At 43.9% G+C, this 13,615-nt stretch overlaps 1 protein-coding gene across 1 annotated transcript; it reads right to left on the reverse strand.

Moving 5' to 3' along the window:
* Window positions 1-1,239: 1,239 nt before the first annotated feature.
* cyp24a1 (cytochrome P450, family 24, subfamily A, polypeptide 1) lies at window positions 1,240-8,082 on the reverse strand. Its single transcript, XM_076267818.1, has 12 exons — window positions 7,681-8,082; window positions 7,253-7,443; window positions 7,073-7,166; window positions 6,875-6,968; window positions 6,649-6,740; window positions 6,152-6,263; window positions 5,088-5,233; window positions 4,665-4,831; window positions 3,038-3,116; window positions 2,477-2,674; window positions 1,885-1,996; window positions 1,240-1,581 (listed from the first exon to the last, which is right to left on the reverse strand). The coding sequence occupies exons 1-11, from the start codon at window positions 7,918-7,920 to the stop codon at window positions 1,886-1,888; spliced, it is 1,524 nt and encodes a 507-aa protein (XP_076123933.1). The 5' UTR covers window positions 7,921-8,082; the 3' UTR covers window positions 1,240-1,581; window position 1,885.
* Between the last annotated feature and the right edge of the window lie 5,533 nt (window positions 8,083-13,615).

Consider the following 13,615-nt stretch of genomic DNA (forward strand, 5'->3'; position numbering starts at 1 on the left):
ATATATATATATTAGGGCTGTCAATCGATTAAAAAAAATAATCTAATTAATTACATACTCTGTGATTAATTAATCTAAATTAATCACATATATAATTTTTGCTGTGAAAGTATTTTAAATATTTAAATTCAAACGAATCATTGAATAATCAGCATTAGTGACATTAATGTTCAAAAACTCTTTTATTATTATTTTCACTGTTCAAATAATTGCCATAATAATCTATGATATGACCTAATATGCTGAGGAAATAAATTCAAAAGTGCTTCGGGAAGAAGTTTTTTTTTCACATCAAAGGCATTTCAGGCCACAGATATAACCTAGGGGACACAATGAAAATAAATTAACACTCCCCTCAATGTCAATACTTATTTCTTTGCATTGATGTGCGACTATACCGTTGATGAACTCCGGTGATATGCAAATTCCTTGCTGCAGACATTGCAAAGGACTTTATTTTCAACACTTTATTTTTATCAACACCATCAGGCCATTTTTTAAAAGTAGATGTTTCAAATAATGATCCAGGCAGCACGTTTTCTTCTCTCTCCTTCATTTTACAGTTTAATTTTTACTGACTAGAACGGCTCGGGGTCAAAGGTCATACGGAATCGATTAATCTGCACTAATTTTTTTGATCAGTTATTTTTTCTCAAATTAATTAATCGAAATTAATCAGTTATTTTGAGAGCCCTAATATATATATATTCTCTCATATACTCTCACACACACAACCATGCACGCATATTATGTTTGGTGTTCCAAAACTCTGTATTTGTGCTAGAAATATACACATCACATTCTCATTCATGTATGTAAACACACGGGAGAGCTTATTCAAGAGTAGAAAACCAAGTAAGGAATGCGGGTTAATCCATCTGTTCATATAGATGAGAATAAACATGCACGCAGCTGTAGAGAATGTATATTATCACCAGTAGGTGGCATTAGAACAAAGCTTCATATTACTGTAATGTCGGTTTTCTGATAGACTAGAAAACAAGGTGGACTGATCACAAATATGTGATATAGTTTTAGGGGCATATCATGTCATTTAATTCAAATATGTGATATAGTTTTGGGGGCATATAATGGCATTTTAGTCTGAAATAATATGCAATTAAAAATATAGTTATGTATGTAGAGTTATGCTTGCACAACTAAAATAACATGGGAAACACCAATAGCAAATGGAAGGTTTATTTGAATATATAAATAAATGAGAATATGTTACATCTATATACATAAATACCATGCTCTTATTAGATACATTTACTGAATACATAAGTTATACTGTACATAGAAACATTTTAGTGTATACATAGAAATGATTGCATTTCATTTAGACTATCAAAAGACATAACTACAAGGTAGTTAAAAGCAGTCACCATGGGAGACCATATCAGTATGTCTGCATGACTGACTAGCCTATTTGGTCAATAACTAATCATTACTGTTAATATATAATAAGATATGTACGAATACATGACATGAGGTATATGGGAGGAAGAGTAAAGTCATATAGCAGCATCTTCAGGCTTCTTGCACTGTAGGAGTCATCTGAGTGTAGTGGATTTACCCCTGTGGAAGAGATAAAACACAGTAAGAAATCAAAGGTGTGCACATGGATGGACACACACCTGACAGCATCCCTATACATTCATCACTATGCTCACATTTAGTCATAAACAGTTCATTAAAGCAGCACAAAAACCAATAGAGGATAGGGAGAGGATCCCTTTTTTATCAGTTGCCAAACTATTTTGACTTTTCATAATACCTCGCTGTACTAGCTATAAATCATGATATGATGCATCAGTTGTATACCAATAACTATCGCTAATGAACCTGGTCTGTTGATTGGGATAGCAGAATGCTGATTACCTCAGCGTTGTACGAAGGCCACGGGAAGCTCACGACTGGGCACCAGAGTACCAAAGTGGACGGCCTCCACAGGGTCCTGGTCTGTGGCCACAATCTCATAGTCTCGCACCAGCTGTAACAGAAACCCAAAGGGAGAGAGGTTAGCGTAGCATTAAGACTATACAGAAGGACAGGGGAAAGACCGTTTTCAACATCAAGACACGAGTGTGATTTGGGATACTATAGTAAAAGACTCCTCATATGGCTGACCTGTAGCCAAAGTGGCATATTTGCTATACGTATGGTGTGTCTAAGGGTATGTAAAGAAAAAACTCTTCCATAAGGTTATGAATGTTAATTTCCTATGTACTCCGTGGAACTTTCATGAAAACACCATCTCACTTCCTACAACTTTAGAATACTTTTTTAAGCATCGTTCCTAGCTTGACTGTGCTGAATATGTGATCCTCAACTACTGCATATGTCACTCGTCCATAAGGTTATGGACGAGTGATGAGTGAGGAGAACTATTTCTCTCTCACCTAATCACTCTATGTGTGGCATACTACACATGAGTGTGAAAGGCATGGGTAAGGCATGGACATGTCCTTACCCAGCAGAGTGCCAGCTGCAGTTGCAGTTCGGCCAGGCGGCGCCCAATGCACATCCGCTTCCCGATGCCAAAGGGCACATGGGCAAAAGGGTTGATGGAGTTTTTCTCCTGAAGCCAGCGCTCCGGACGGAACTGCTTCCCGTTGTTGAAGTAATCATCGTTAGAACCAAGAGCTTGACTGTTGATGACCAGAACCGTCTGTGTGGATGGAGAAAGCATTGTTAGCATAGGACACACACTGGAAAAAATTAAGAGACCACTGCACATCATTCTGATGTCATCCTACGGTTGCTGAGTCACATTCGAATGATTTGACGGTCATATTCAAATTTGTAGTGGTCTGAATATGACCGTTAACTTATTCGAATGTCACTCTGCAACCGTAGAATGACATCAGAAAAAATGTGCAATGGTCTCTTAATTTTTTCCAGATCTGTATACAGTACTTCCGCAGAAGTTTTACATGAACGTTATCTTTTAATATTTTGTTGTAAAGAGTGCAGTAGCACCCCATCACCCTTAGGTGGAATGGCAGGAGGCAGTCACATTAGAGTCCCTTACCCCTTTTGGCAGTGTGTAGTCCCCCAACATGGTGTCTTGGTCCAGGGTACGACTGGTGAAGGGCACAGACGGTGTGAGCCTAAAAACATGAGAATACCATTTTAGAATTTGCACTTTGAGGGTAAACAAGTGTGTGTGTGTGTGTATGTGTGTGTGTGTGTGTGTGTGTGTGTGTGTGTGTGTGTGTGTGTGTGTGTGTTTGCGTGTGTGTGTGTGTTGTATGTGTGTGTGTGTGTGTGTGTGTGTGTGTGTGTGTGTGTGTGTGTGTGTGTGTGTGTGTGTGTTTGTGTGTGTGTGTGAGTGTGTGTGTTGTATGTGTGTGTGTGTTTGTTTGAGTATGTACTGTATGTATGAGAGAGAGACAAAGTGTTTGTATAAGCCCTCATAATTAAGAACGTCATGGAATGAGGAGCATGAATGCACACAGGAGTCCGATGGCCACCTCTAATCCACCACAAACATCATAAACATTCCCAACGCATGCTTGAGAATAAGCCCTGTTTGAGGGTCTCGGGACATTTCGTTCACGTCTCAATGCATTATTGTTTTATGGAGGTATCCATGCATGAGTGGAGGGGGGGGGGGCGGGGGGGGCTCTCAGCCTGAACTCTCTAGCCACTGGGCAGAGAGGGCAACTGGTGGTCCTCACTCAGATAGCCATTGAATGGAAACGGATCTGGATCTGGTGCCAGCTGCTATCTGTTGCACTCCCTTCCCCCCACCCTCACCAGGGCACCAGTGCCAGTGAGTCAGCTTCTGTCAGTACACCCCCTTTATGTACGGGGTTTTAGATTTGTATTTGTAGCCACTGGATTAGGCTTACTGGTATATACTGCATTATAGATCTAATATCAAGTGTTGCAGAAATTAACTACCTTCCATCTTTACTACATTCTCTCCACAAATCAAACAAAAAGAGCCCAAGCTGCTCTCAGTGAGAACCAGCAATGAGGCAAAGTCATCCCAGACAGCAGGCAGTTCTGGTATAGACTTAAAGGTACACTATACAAGATTTTCACCTTAATAGAACCTTTCCGAAGCCAATTTGATGGTAAACAAACTTGTAATAGACTAATCGTTTACCTACTATAGGTATAGCTATACAGCATAGACATAACGAGTCACTACTGAGAAAACCAGCCATGCAACTTCAAGAACGGTGGCCCGACAAATCTCGTGAGAATCGTGAAACATTACCTTGTTAGTAGATATAGCTCTTTGGAAATATTATTTGCCTGTTGTTAATCCTTCACCTCCACAACAAAGCATTTTCATTGTGTATAGGTGGGATAAGTCACAACATTTACAACAGCAGAGTAAAATGTAAATAGTGTATATCGCGACTCTAGAGGGAGCTCTACAATCGCCAAAAATACATTACCTACAGAGTTACCTCTCTCTAATTTGGATATGATTGACCCAAGCTCTGCGAATTCCAAAAGTGTTGTTGAGCAATCGCTGTGGTGACTAATCAGGAAAGCGTACAAAATGACTCTTCAAATAGTCTCTCCCTCAATAATTTACAACATGATGGGAGTTGTTCAGGTTGTTCACGCCAGCGGGAAATGCACCCGATGACTGTGACTGTTTGAGAGCCAGCGCTTGTGTGGTTTTGGGGGTGGCATACCTCATGGATTCCTTGAGGCAGGCTTTGAGGTAGGGCATGTTCTTGATGTGTTCCGCGGTAGGGATCTGACCCGCAGGCACTACCGTTTGGATCTCCTTCAGAAGCTTCCCCTGGGCACAGCCGTTTCGTGAGAGGTTGAAAATAGCCCAGAGCATGCTGTTGGCCGTCTGTGAAATAAACAGTAGAGATGGAGAGAGAGAGAGAGAGGAAGGGTGATAGAGAGAGGAAGAAGTGAAGAATGAGAGAAAGACAGAACAAGAATGAGAGAGAAAGACAGTGAGAGCAAGGAGGCAGTGGGGAATGAGAACAAGAGAGAGAGCGAGGAAAAGATAAGGGAGGGAATACCATAAGTCAGTATTGTTGCTCTGTTACCACACGGTGATTTCCAGTTATAGGATGCTCTATGTGTAATTTGATGCTAACCGTCTCTACGCCTCCAATCTGGAGTTCAGTGGTGGCGGCGTACATCTCCTTCTTGGTCAGGTGACTGTGGTGAAAGATGTCACACAGGAAGTCTTCCTCCTTCTCACTTCCTTGTTTGTTCAGCTTCTTGTCAATGTACACCTTAGCTAAGAACACATACTGACTGTGTTATGCAACATATTTTCCCCTCTATTCCCCTTAAAGGGCAAATCAGTACAGCCACAGCTGAATCACTGCATTGTGTTGAGTGTCGAAATGTTTAGTGCCCTGAATTTACAGCCACTTATAAAGTATACTGTTACATGCTACTACATATTGTAAGTGCACACACATGCATCAATTACTGGGCTTGTCAAATTGTCATTATATTCTACGCAATGAATCACTCTGTTTTGACACAGTAAACTTAAACAAATCTGAGCACAAAGATAAAACAGACATACATGTCCTACTTTAGCCTGACTTTGAGCATTGGTGCAGCAGGGGAAAGTGAATTGTTTGCATGCATGTGTGTGTGTGTGTCTCTCTCTCTCTCTCTCTCTCTCTCTCTCTCTCTCTCTCTCTGTGTGTGTGTGTGTGTGTGTCTCTCTCTCTCTCTCTCTCTCTCTCTCTCTCTCTCTCTCTCTCTCTGTGTGTCTCTCTCTCTCTCTCTCTCTCTCTCTCTCTCTCTCTCTCTCTCTCTGTGTGTGTGTGTGTGTGTGTGTCACAGTGGCAGCCAGTGCAGCACAACAAATGCAGCACAGCCCAAGCCCAGTCTGCACTCTGTTTCCCCCCCTCTTTCCCCCCTCCTCTGCTCTCGCAGTAAACCCTCCCTCTCCCTCCTCACCTCTCTCCCTCCCTCCTACTACAAATATTTGGCTGCAATTTCACCCCTTAGGTCATCCAGTTTACTACGACTCTCCCCCGCCGGGAACACATGGCGAGCAGTGCACATGAGGCGGGAGCGAAGCGCTCGGTTCACAGCGAGCGAGCGCGCACTGCAGCACCTGACTGGAAATGTGTACATGCAGAGAGCGGATTGTAGGTCACACATCACGTCAGCAAGGAGCTGTCAAGTAGCCTACCTGTGCTAAATATTTGGTCCCAGGCTGCCGTGTGGTCTTGCCAGGTCTTGGTATTTAGACTTTTATGAAGTTCCACCGGAGTTACCATCATGGTACCGAACGTGCTCATCATCTGCGGAGCGCAGGGAAGGATGTATTGTGTCAAAACTTGCAAACTGCATTACACAAACAGATACACCGTGTCCCAAACTAATAATTGCTTTATAATCTTTTAGACTTGTATTGTCATTTAAAAGTTGTGTTCTTGTCTTTCACCCAAAAGCCACAGTGTATAGGCCTATTACAAATGAAGGGTACACTGTGACATTAAGTAGCCCTGAGTAAACATAGGCAAAGCACCGAATTTCAGTGAACTCAGTGAACTTTACATTGTAAAAGATTCCTGAGCAACCTTCCAAACCAGATGTGCTGCTAGAACAACAGATAACGGTATCCGGTCTGCACTGAATAAGATTAAATTTACAAACAAATTACAAGATTGTAGTTAAAACGCTCACCGTTTTTATTGCTGCTATAAAGTTTGTTGCCTCTTCATTGACATGTTCCTGAAGAAGTCCAAACCTTTTGTCGTACAAAACGAAGCAAATTGCTGGAATGGGAAATTGACAGTTAGTTATAGGCTATTTCAGAGTATTCTTAATGTTCCTCTTTACTTGAAAGAGGGTGTAATCAAATAACTTCAGTATATTATTGACAGCGGACAAATACGACCATAAAACTTACTTTCAAAAGACCACTTGTTCAGTTCATGATTCAAGTCGGTGATTTTTCCGTTATGTCTGATTACTCCAATCCTTTCGACGAAATCTGCAAGGACCTGTTTGTGGGGAAAAAACGACAAACACGTTGAATGTTAGTTCATCTCTCCACGCAATCCATATGGATAGATGTGATGAAAGTTAAAATTAAGCTCTGACGGACCTCGTTGATTTTACCGTCGAGTTTCATCACCTCGGTCGGTTTCATCAGTTTCTGTTGGAAAGCACTCCGCATTCTTTGCCAGTCCTTTCCCTCCCTGTGTGGATTTCATTGTGTCATTTAACATATTCAGACAAACCTATAAACATCAAACACTACACGGGTACAGAAATGTATATTTACAAGATGAGAAGCCCGTAAGCCTCGTCCCGAAGGTCTCTGTAGGCTTTCCACGGTTTGATCTCCAGTCTTTGGGGATAGTTGCCCTCTTTCCTGTACAGCGACTCCAACAAGCAGGGTGCACCGATATGTACTGATTCAAAAGAGCCAAGTTTCAAGCGGAAAATCTTTCCAAATTTTTTATGGTAATCCACCTGAAATAATAGAGTTTTAATGTAAGTGATTTTATTTATTTATTTATTTATTTATTTATTTATTTTATATATATATTTTTTTTTGGGGGGGGCAAACTTTTAGCATTAAAATAATAGCACTAGTTATGAATGGATATATGGTAAATGCACCTATTGGAAATCGTCATTATTATTATTATTGTTATTATTATTATTATCATCAACATCATCGTCATTATCATCATTATTATTATTTACCAGTGCCTCGTGTTGGCGTTTCAGCCCGCCTTTAAAGAGTAGTTGGATGAGACTGCCAAATAATGGCCAGTTGGTTGGCCCAGGGAGAGCATCGAGACTGTGTGGGCACGTCGCGGTGGGAACAGCATCCTTGGCGTCCAGTACGCAGACCGACGACGTCGGTTTGCAATGCTGCAGCCCCACAGTCTTCTTCTTCAGTAGCTCCATGATCTGCGGAGCTTTCTGGATTTGCGTTCTCATGTTCTCGATAAGCCCGTCCTTTGCCAAAAAACACTGCGTTATCTGGAGAGAATATTTGGAGAGTGCGTAAACGTTCCCTTTCAAATTCCTCTTTCGCTTAAAGGGTGTTACACCTTGCCACAATATATACCCATGGCCGCGTGTATTCCAGTTGAACACGGAACCAATCAGAAATCGGCCCTGCATGATGTGGAGGTCGAGCCCACCATTAATTTATGGATCCACGTTGTGAGTATCTCGACCCCTCTGAGCCCGAGGAAGTGCTCTCGCCCCCTCCCTGCATACATACACACTGTGAAGGTGAGGCGGTTCGCTTGAAGCGCTCCGTCATGTACGATTGGAACAACCATATCTTTTGACAGAGTAAATATTACCACCACGCTTCACCAATTTGGGCAAATATTTGTCAGAGACACACACTCTTTCTCAGCCTGTGTACTGTTGGCCAAGTACGTCCAGTTAATCTAACACGGGTTTTTTTTTTCTCTTTACACAAGCCACTAAACTGGTTGGAAGCTTGTTTTCAAGACAACAACATCGCATTTGGCACTGTCCCAGAGAGCACGTATTTATCCCCGTTGTGTCACAGTCTGTTTGTCCCTCTACTCATTAGCAGCTGTAAGCATTCGGTTTCCCTTACAAGCATTGTTTGTTTGTATCATATGACCTGGCGAGCATGACTATTAAATTAGATTACAGAAGCATGTCAAGGCACCAGATCAGGAACACACTTAGCCTACAACCAGTTCCCCATCATACAAAATCAATGTGTGTTTTCTTGTGTGTTTGTGTGTGTCTGGGGGGGGGCAGTTATGCCATTCCAATCATTTGTCATATGATAAAATGACTGAGTGGCTGAGGTGAACATTCCACCTTCCTACCACACCCACTCCACTCCACTCCACTATACCCCCCACCCCTCCACACACACACACACACACACATCGTTATTGCAATGTAAAAGTGCTTACTCATCGCATATCAGGTGGCATCATCATCCTAACCTTGGACTAAGTGCAGGGTGTGCTGGTAGCAGAGTCGCACAGGACCCCTACAGTACATGTGCAGCAGCAGCACACCCACACGCACAGGCACACACACACACTCAGCTCTTGCCTCATCACTCCTATCCTGGCGTGTTCAACCAGGTCTGCAGTCCCAACTCCAAACATGTTATAATCACCAATTAATTTTACTAGGCCACCCTGTTCTTTCTTTTGACATAAAGTCCCCCCCTTGTTGATCCCATGGTCAATGGTAGGAATTCTCCTCTGTCTCCTATTATTAGTCAAGGATAGTTGAGTTTATTACAGTATTCTGGCCAGCAGTGCGCTTGTGCGATCGGCGCTGCTGAGCAGAGAGACCAGACCTTTAAGTCCAGGGACCACATCTCGAATGGAGCCTCGAATGGTAGATTAGCTGAAATCCCTCTGGATGAATCTGATGACAACAAAGAGCTTTTCAGGCATGAGACACCAAGTGAATTCACTGGTCACAAGCAGCCACCCAAGAAGCCAGGTTCTGAAGGGGCCCGCGGGTCCAGGGAGACGGCCGGCCAGCCAGCAGCCAGCCAGTCAGCGGGACGCTCCGATGGCCCAGAAAGCGCTGGGCAGAAACAGAGAGCTGGGGCAGAAGTGAGGCGATAGGGGGTAGAAGCAGAGAGCTGGGGCAGAAGTGAGGTGATAGGGGGTAAAAGCAGAGAGGTGAGGCGGAAGTGAGGCGATAGGAGGTAGAAGCAGGGAGCTGGGGCAGAAGTGAGGCGATAGGGGGTAAAAGCAGAGAGGTGAGGCGGAAGTGAGGCGATAGGGGGTAAAAGCAGAGAGCTAGGGAGGAAGTGAGGCGATAGGGGGTAAAAGCAGGGAGCTGGGGCGGAAGTGAGGAGCAACAGGCACAAAGGAAGGGGCAAAAGGGACAGAGAGGTGATGCTGTCAGTAGACAGGTGAAGGATGAAGTTTCAGATTGTTCAGGTGCACTCTGTTTTTGTGAGAAATGAGAATGATGGAAAGGGAGAGGGAATGAATGTCTGTATGTGTGTGTGTGTGTGTGTGTGTGTGTGTGTGTGTGTAAGGGTCCGTTCCTGTTCTGTTTTCCCTGTTTAGTGTTTTCCATCATGTCTGCTCCTCTTGTTTACTTCCTGTCTCCTGTTCCATGTGTTCCTTTGTTTGTTTCCACCTGTCTCTTGTTCCTTGTCCACCTGTGCCCTGTTACCACTGTGTATTTAAACTCTCTGTCTCGCCTCAGTTTTCATTGGTTATTAGTCGTTTTGTGATGTTGTAATGTTGATGTATGTGGTTTGCTGCGGCCTAGTAAAGATTTCTGTTTGCTCCTCAGCTTGCCTTGCGTTTTGGTCCAGCTCTCCCCGCAAAAACCATGACAGAATAACCGACCATAAAACATGAATCAAGAAGGCAAGTTTTTATTCTGGTTTGCCACTGCACCTGATGCCCTGGGAGCTTTTCTGGGAGGAGGACAAGGATGCAGGGACCAGTGAGGACGACTGGTCCTCTGAGGAGGACTGGCCAGGTCCCTCTCCAGCTCCAGTCCCAGTTCCGGCTCCCCAACTCTCTGCATTTCCGTCTGCGGTCCTCGCTCCAGTCCTGGCTCCACGCTGCACTCTGGTCCCGGCCCCTCGACGCACCCCGGACCCGGCCCCTGGACGCTCTCCGGACCCAGCTCCGTGTGCCTTCTGGTCCCTTCCTATTCCTGAGCTCCCTGTTCCCATGACTCCAGTTCCCGCTCCAGCTCCAGTCCCGAGTCTGACTCTGGCTCCAGTTCCGAGCCCGGCTCCAGTCCTGATTCCGGCTCTAATCCCGATTCTGGCTCCGGCTCCAGCTCCCACTCCAGCCCGAGTCAGGCTCCAGCTCCGGCTCAAGCTCCTGATCCTGCTCCGACTCAGGCTCCTGATCTGTCCGTCCATCCACCCGGCCGCCCGCCTGACCCTCCGTCCCTATTCGGCCGTCCACCCAGCCGTCCGCCTGACCCTCCTGCCTGTGGCCCCCTCCACCCACCTTTTTGGACTTTTTTTGTTGGTTTGGGCCGTCTGAAATCCGGCCCGCAAAGGGGGGGGGGGGGGTTCGTTCCTGTTCTGTTTTCCCTGTTTAGTGTTTTTTTCCATCATGTCTGCTCCTCTTGTTTACTTCCTGTGTCCTGTTCCATGTGTTCCTTTGTTTTTTTGCCATGTGTCTATTTCCTATGCCTGTGTTTCCGCCTGTGCTGTAATGTTGATGTATGTGGTTTGCTGCGGCCTAGTAAAGATTTCTGTTTGCTCCTCAGCTTGCCTTGTGTTTTGGTCTAGCTCTCCCCGCAAAAACCGTGATAGTGTGTCTGTGTGTTATTACATTTTTATAGTTTTTTTCCCAACCAAGCCGATAACGTAATAATCAGCCAATAATGTAATAACTTATTACATTATTGGCAAAACATTATTACATTATTGGTTCAGAAATGTTATTACATTATTGGCAAATTATTACATTATTGGCTTTATTACATTCAAATTATTAGGTTATTGGCTTTATTACATTAAAATCATTACGTTATCGGTCGTTATTACATTATTGGACGTTATTACATTATCGGCTGCTACAGTGTGTATGTGTGAGAATGAACAAATTGGAGCGATGCAATATGATGGACAGATGAGAGGAGAGGTGGAGAGGGGGGAATCTTCACACTTCAACAGGGTTTCAGCTGGCTACTCCTATCCCCAGTCTGCATCGGTACACCCACACAGGCTGACCCACATATGCATGTTCCATTGGATGCCCCTCAATCCCAGGGCTTCAGTGCCCCCCCCCCCCCCCCCATGCACACAAAAGTGCAACTGCCCAGAGTAGAAAAAGGCCCCGACCTCTCAGCTACCGCTGCTGCCTATCTCTTTCTGCTCATACTGTTCCAATGTCACTGTTACTGCCCCTGCATCAACGTCTCTACCCCTTTATCTGCCACTGTCTGCCCTTGCCTCCTTATTTCTGCACCTGTCTCTCTATCTTCTGCCTGTTACCCCACCCTTACCTCTTGCTCTCTCTCTGTCCCTCTCTTTTCTTCATAGCTGCAAAGAGTCTCCCATTCTGTATATTTGATTTGATCCCCTCTCCCTCTCGCTTGTTTCTTGTCTTTTATTCCTCAGCACCTAACAGACCAGTAACAACAAGCGACAGTTGTTATTGAGCAACAAATTAGCAAATATGACAGGACACCAAGGGTCTCTATCAGCTCTCTATATCTGTGCTGGACTGCACACCAGATCTGGACTAGGTCAGAGCTAGGTTAGCAAGGAAGACCTGGGGGCGGTTTCACAAAGGCAGATATTTGACTATAGTCTAGGGCCCAGTTTCCCGATAACGACGGAGATACGCTCTTAAGAGGGTTTTCTACGATTCATCTTACGATCGTTCGTTTGTTTTTTCCGACTGTTTCACGAACATGCTCGTAGCATGAACGCACATGCACTGCTCTTAAGATGCTCTTAAGGGGAGCTGTCCACGTTAATAGTTCTGAAATATCCTGTAATTATGACCGCCGCGCAGCGAAGCGGCGGTCATATAGGTTTAGTCAGATTTTTTTTTTTTTTTTTCGCATGCCCAAATTTCCGTCAAGGATTCCCAGGACACTGAAAGACCGGAGTACACGAAACTTGGTGGGCATGTAACCCCACATGGATAGCATGGAACCATCGTTTTTTGTTTTGATCTGTAGCCCCCCCGCTGGACTGGACCCCCCGAAAGGAGGGTAGGGCAGACACAGTTTTCTGTGAATATCTCGAGAACCGTAGGGTTTAGGAGGACCATTTTTTTTTGTATGTTGATCTCAAGGAGCCATGTCAACCCATTCCATAACCACTCATTTCATGTATAGCGCCACCTAGTTAAACACAAAAAAGTAAAAATGAGGTGTTGTAATTGCAGGTACACACACACACACACACACACACACACACACACGCACACATAACATAAACATGTACATGCACACATGCACACAATTCAAGAATTTCTCAGAATTATGAACAGGCAAGATGGAGGTGGGGTTGTATAAAATTAATTTTACATGTGAAATCTATGAACTAATCATGTTTTGGTACTTGTTGTCTAGCAGATACCAGTGAGAATTGAGTGGGAATAATGCAATTTAGTGAGACAGTTAGAATCATATAGGCCTTTCAGCGTGATTTATTTTTGTGGAAAAAATGTGCTGGACTGAGCGGCGGTCATATTTTGTACCGCTCTGCGGTACATCTAGTTTGATGGTGATGTCAGGTGACTGCACGTCACAGCTATAGGCCTACCATTTAAACTTCGGATCTACACATTAATTCACATCAATACGAAAATAGAAACACTTAGACATCTGTATGTAGGCATCCCAAGTAGGCTAGGTTATATACCACACACAGACATAAATAATTGTAATTATTTAAGATTTGATTGTTGCACGAAGTCGAGTAAGAAAGTGAGGAAATGTGTAGGCTTAAATTTTGATGCAGTACAGACTTAACCACATGTTCCTTTCTCTGCTTTTACCTATAGACCTAATAAAATATAGCCTTCACTTAGCAAAGATAATGGCAAACTATTCTGGCAACGTCTCCTTTCATAACTGGATTGCATTTTTGTCCGCTTTTCATCACATTATAACCATTAAATGTAGGCTATACTATTTTGCACACTAAAATCTGATTCATCAGGTAAACACA

The sequence above is a fragment of the Alosa pseudoharengus genome, unplaced genomic scaffold, assembly GCF_046254945.1.
Source record: "Alosa pseudoharengus isolate Yale_2024_CS ecotype anadromous, Long Island Sound unplaced genomic scaffold, YU_APseudo_1.1 YU_APseudo_1.1_scf_5, whole genome shotgun sequence".
Taxonomy (NCBI): Eukaryota; Metazoa; Chordata; class Actinopteri; order Clupeiformes; family Clupeidae; genus Alosa; species Alosa pseudoharengus.

Bases quoted from the DNA above. Each gene is read 5' to 3' on its own strand.
- cyp24a1 (XM_076267818.1), bottom strand. From the start codon at position 7,920: ATGAGAACGCAAATCCAGAAAGCTCCGCAGATCATGGAGCTACTGAAG. The intron at 6,741-6,874 runs GTAAGTTTTATG...TTCCCATTCCAG, and splicing joins GAACAAGTGGTCTTTTGAAA to CAATTTGCTTCGTTTTGTAC. The intron at 4,832-5,087 runs GTTAGCATCAAA...TTTATTTCACAG, and splicing joins AGATTGGAGGCGTAGAGACG to ACGGCCAACAGCATGCTCTG.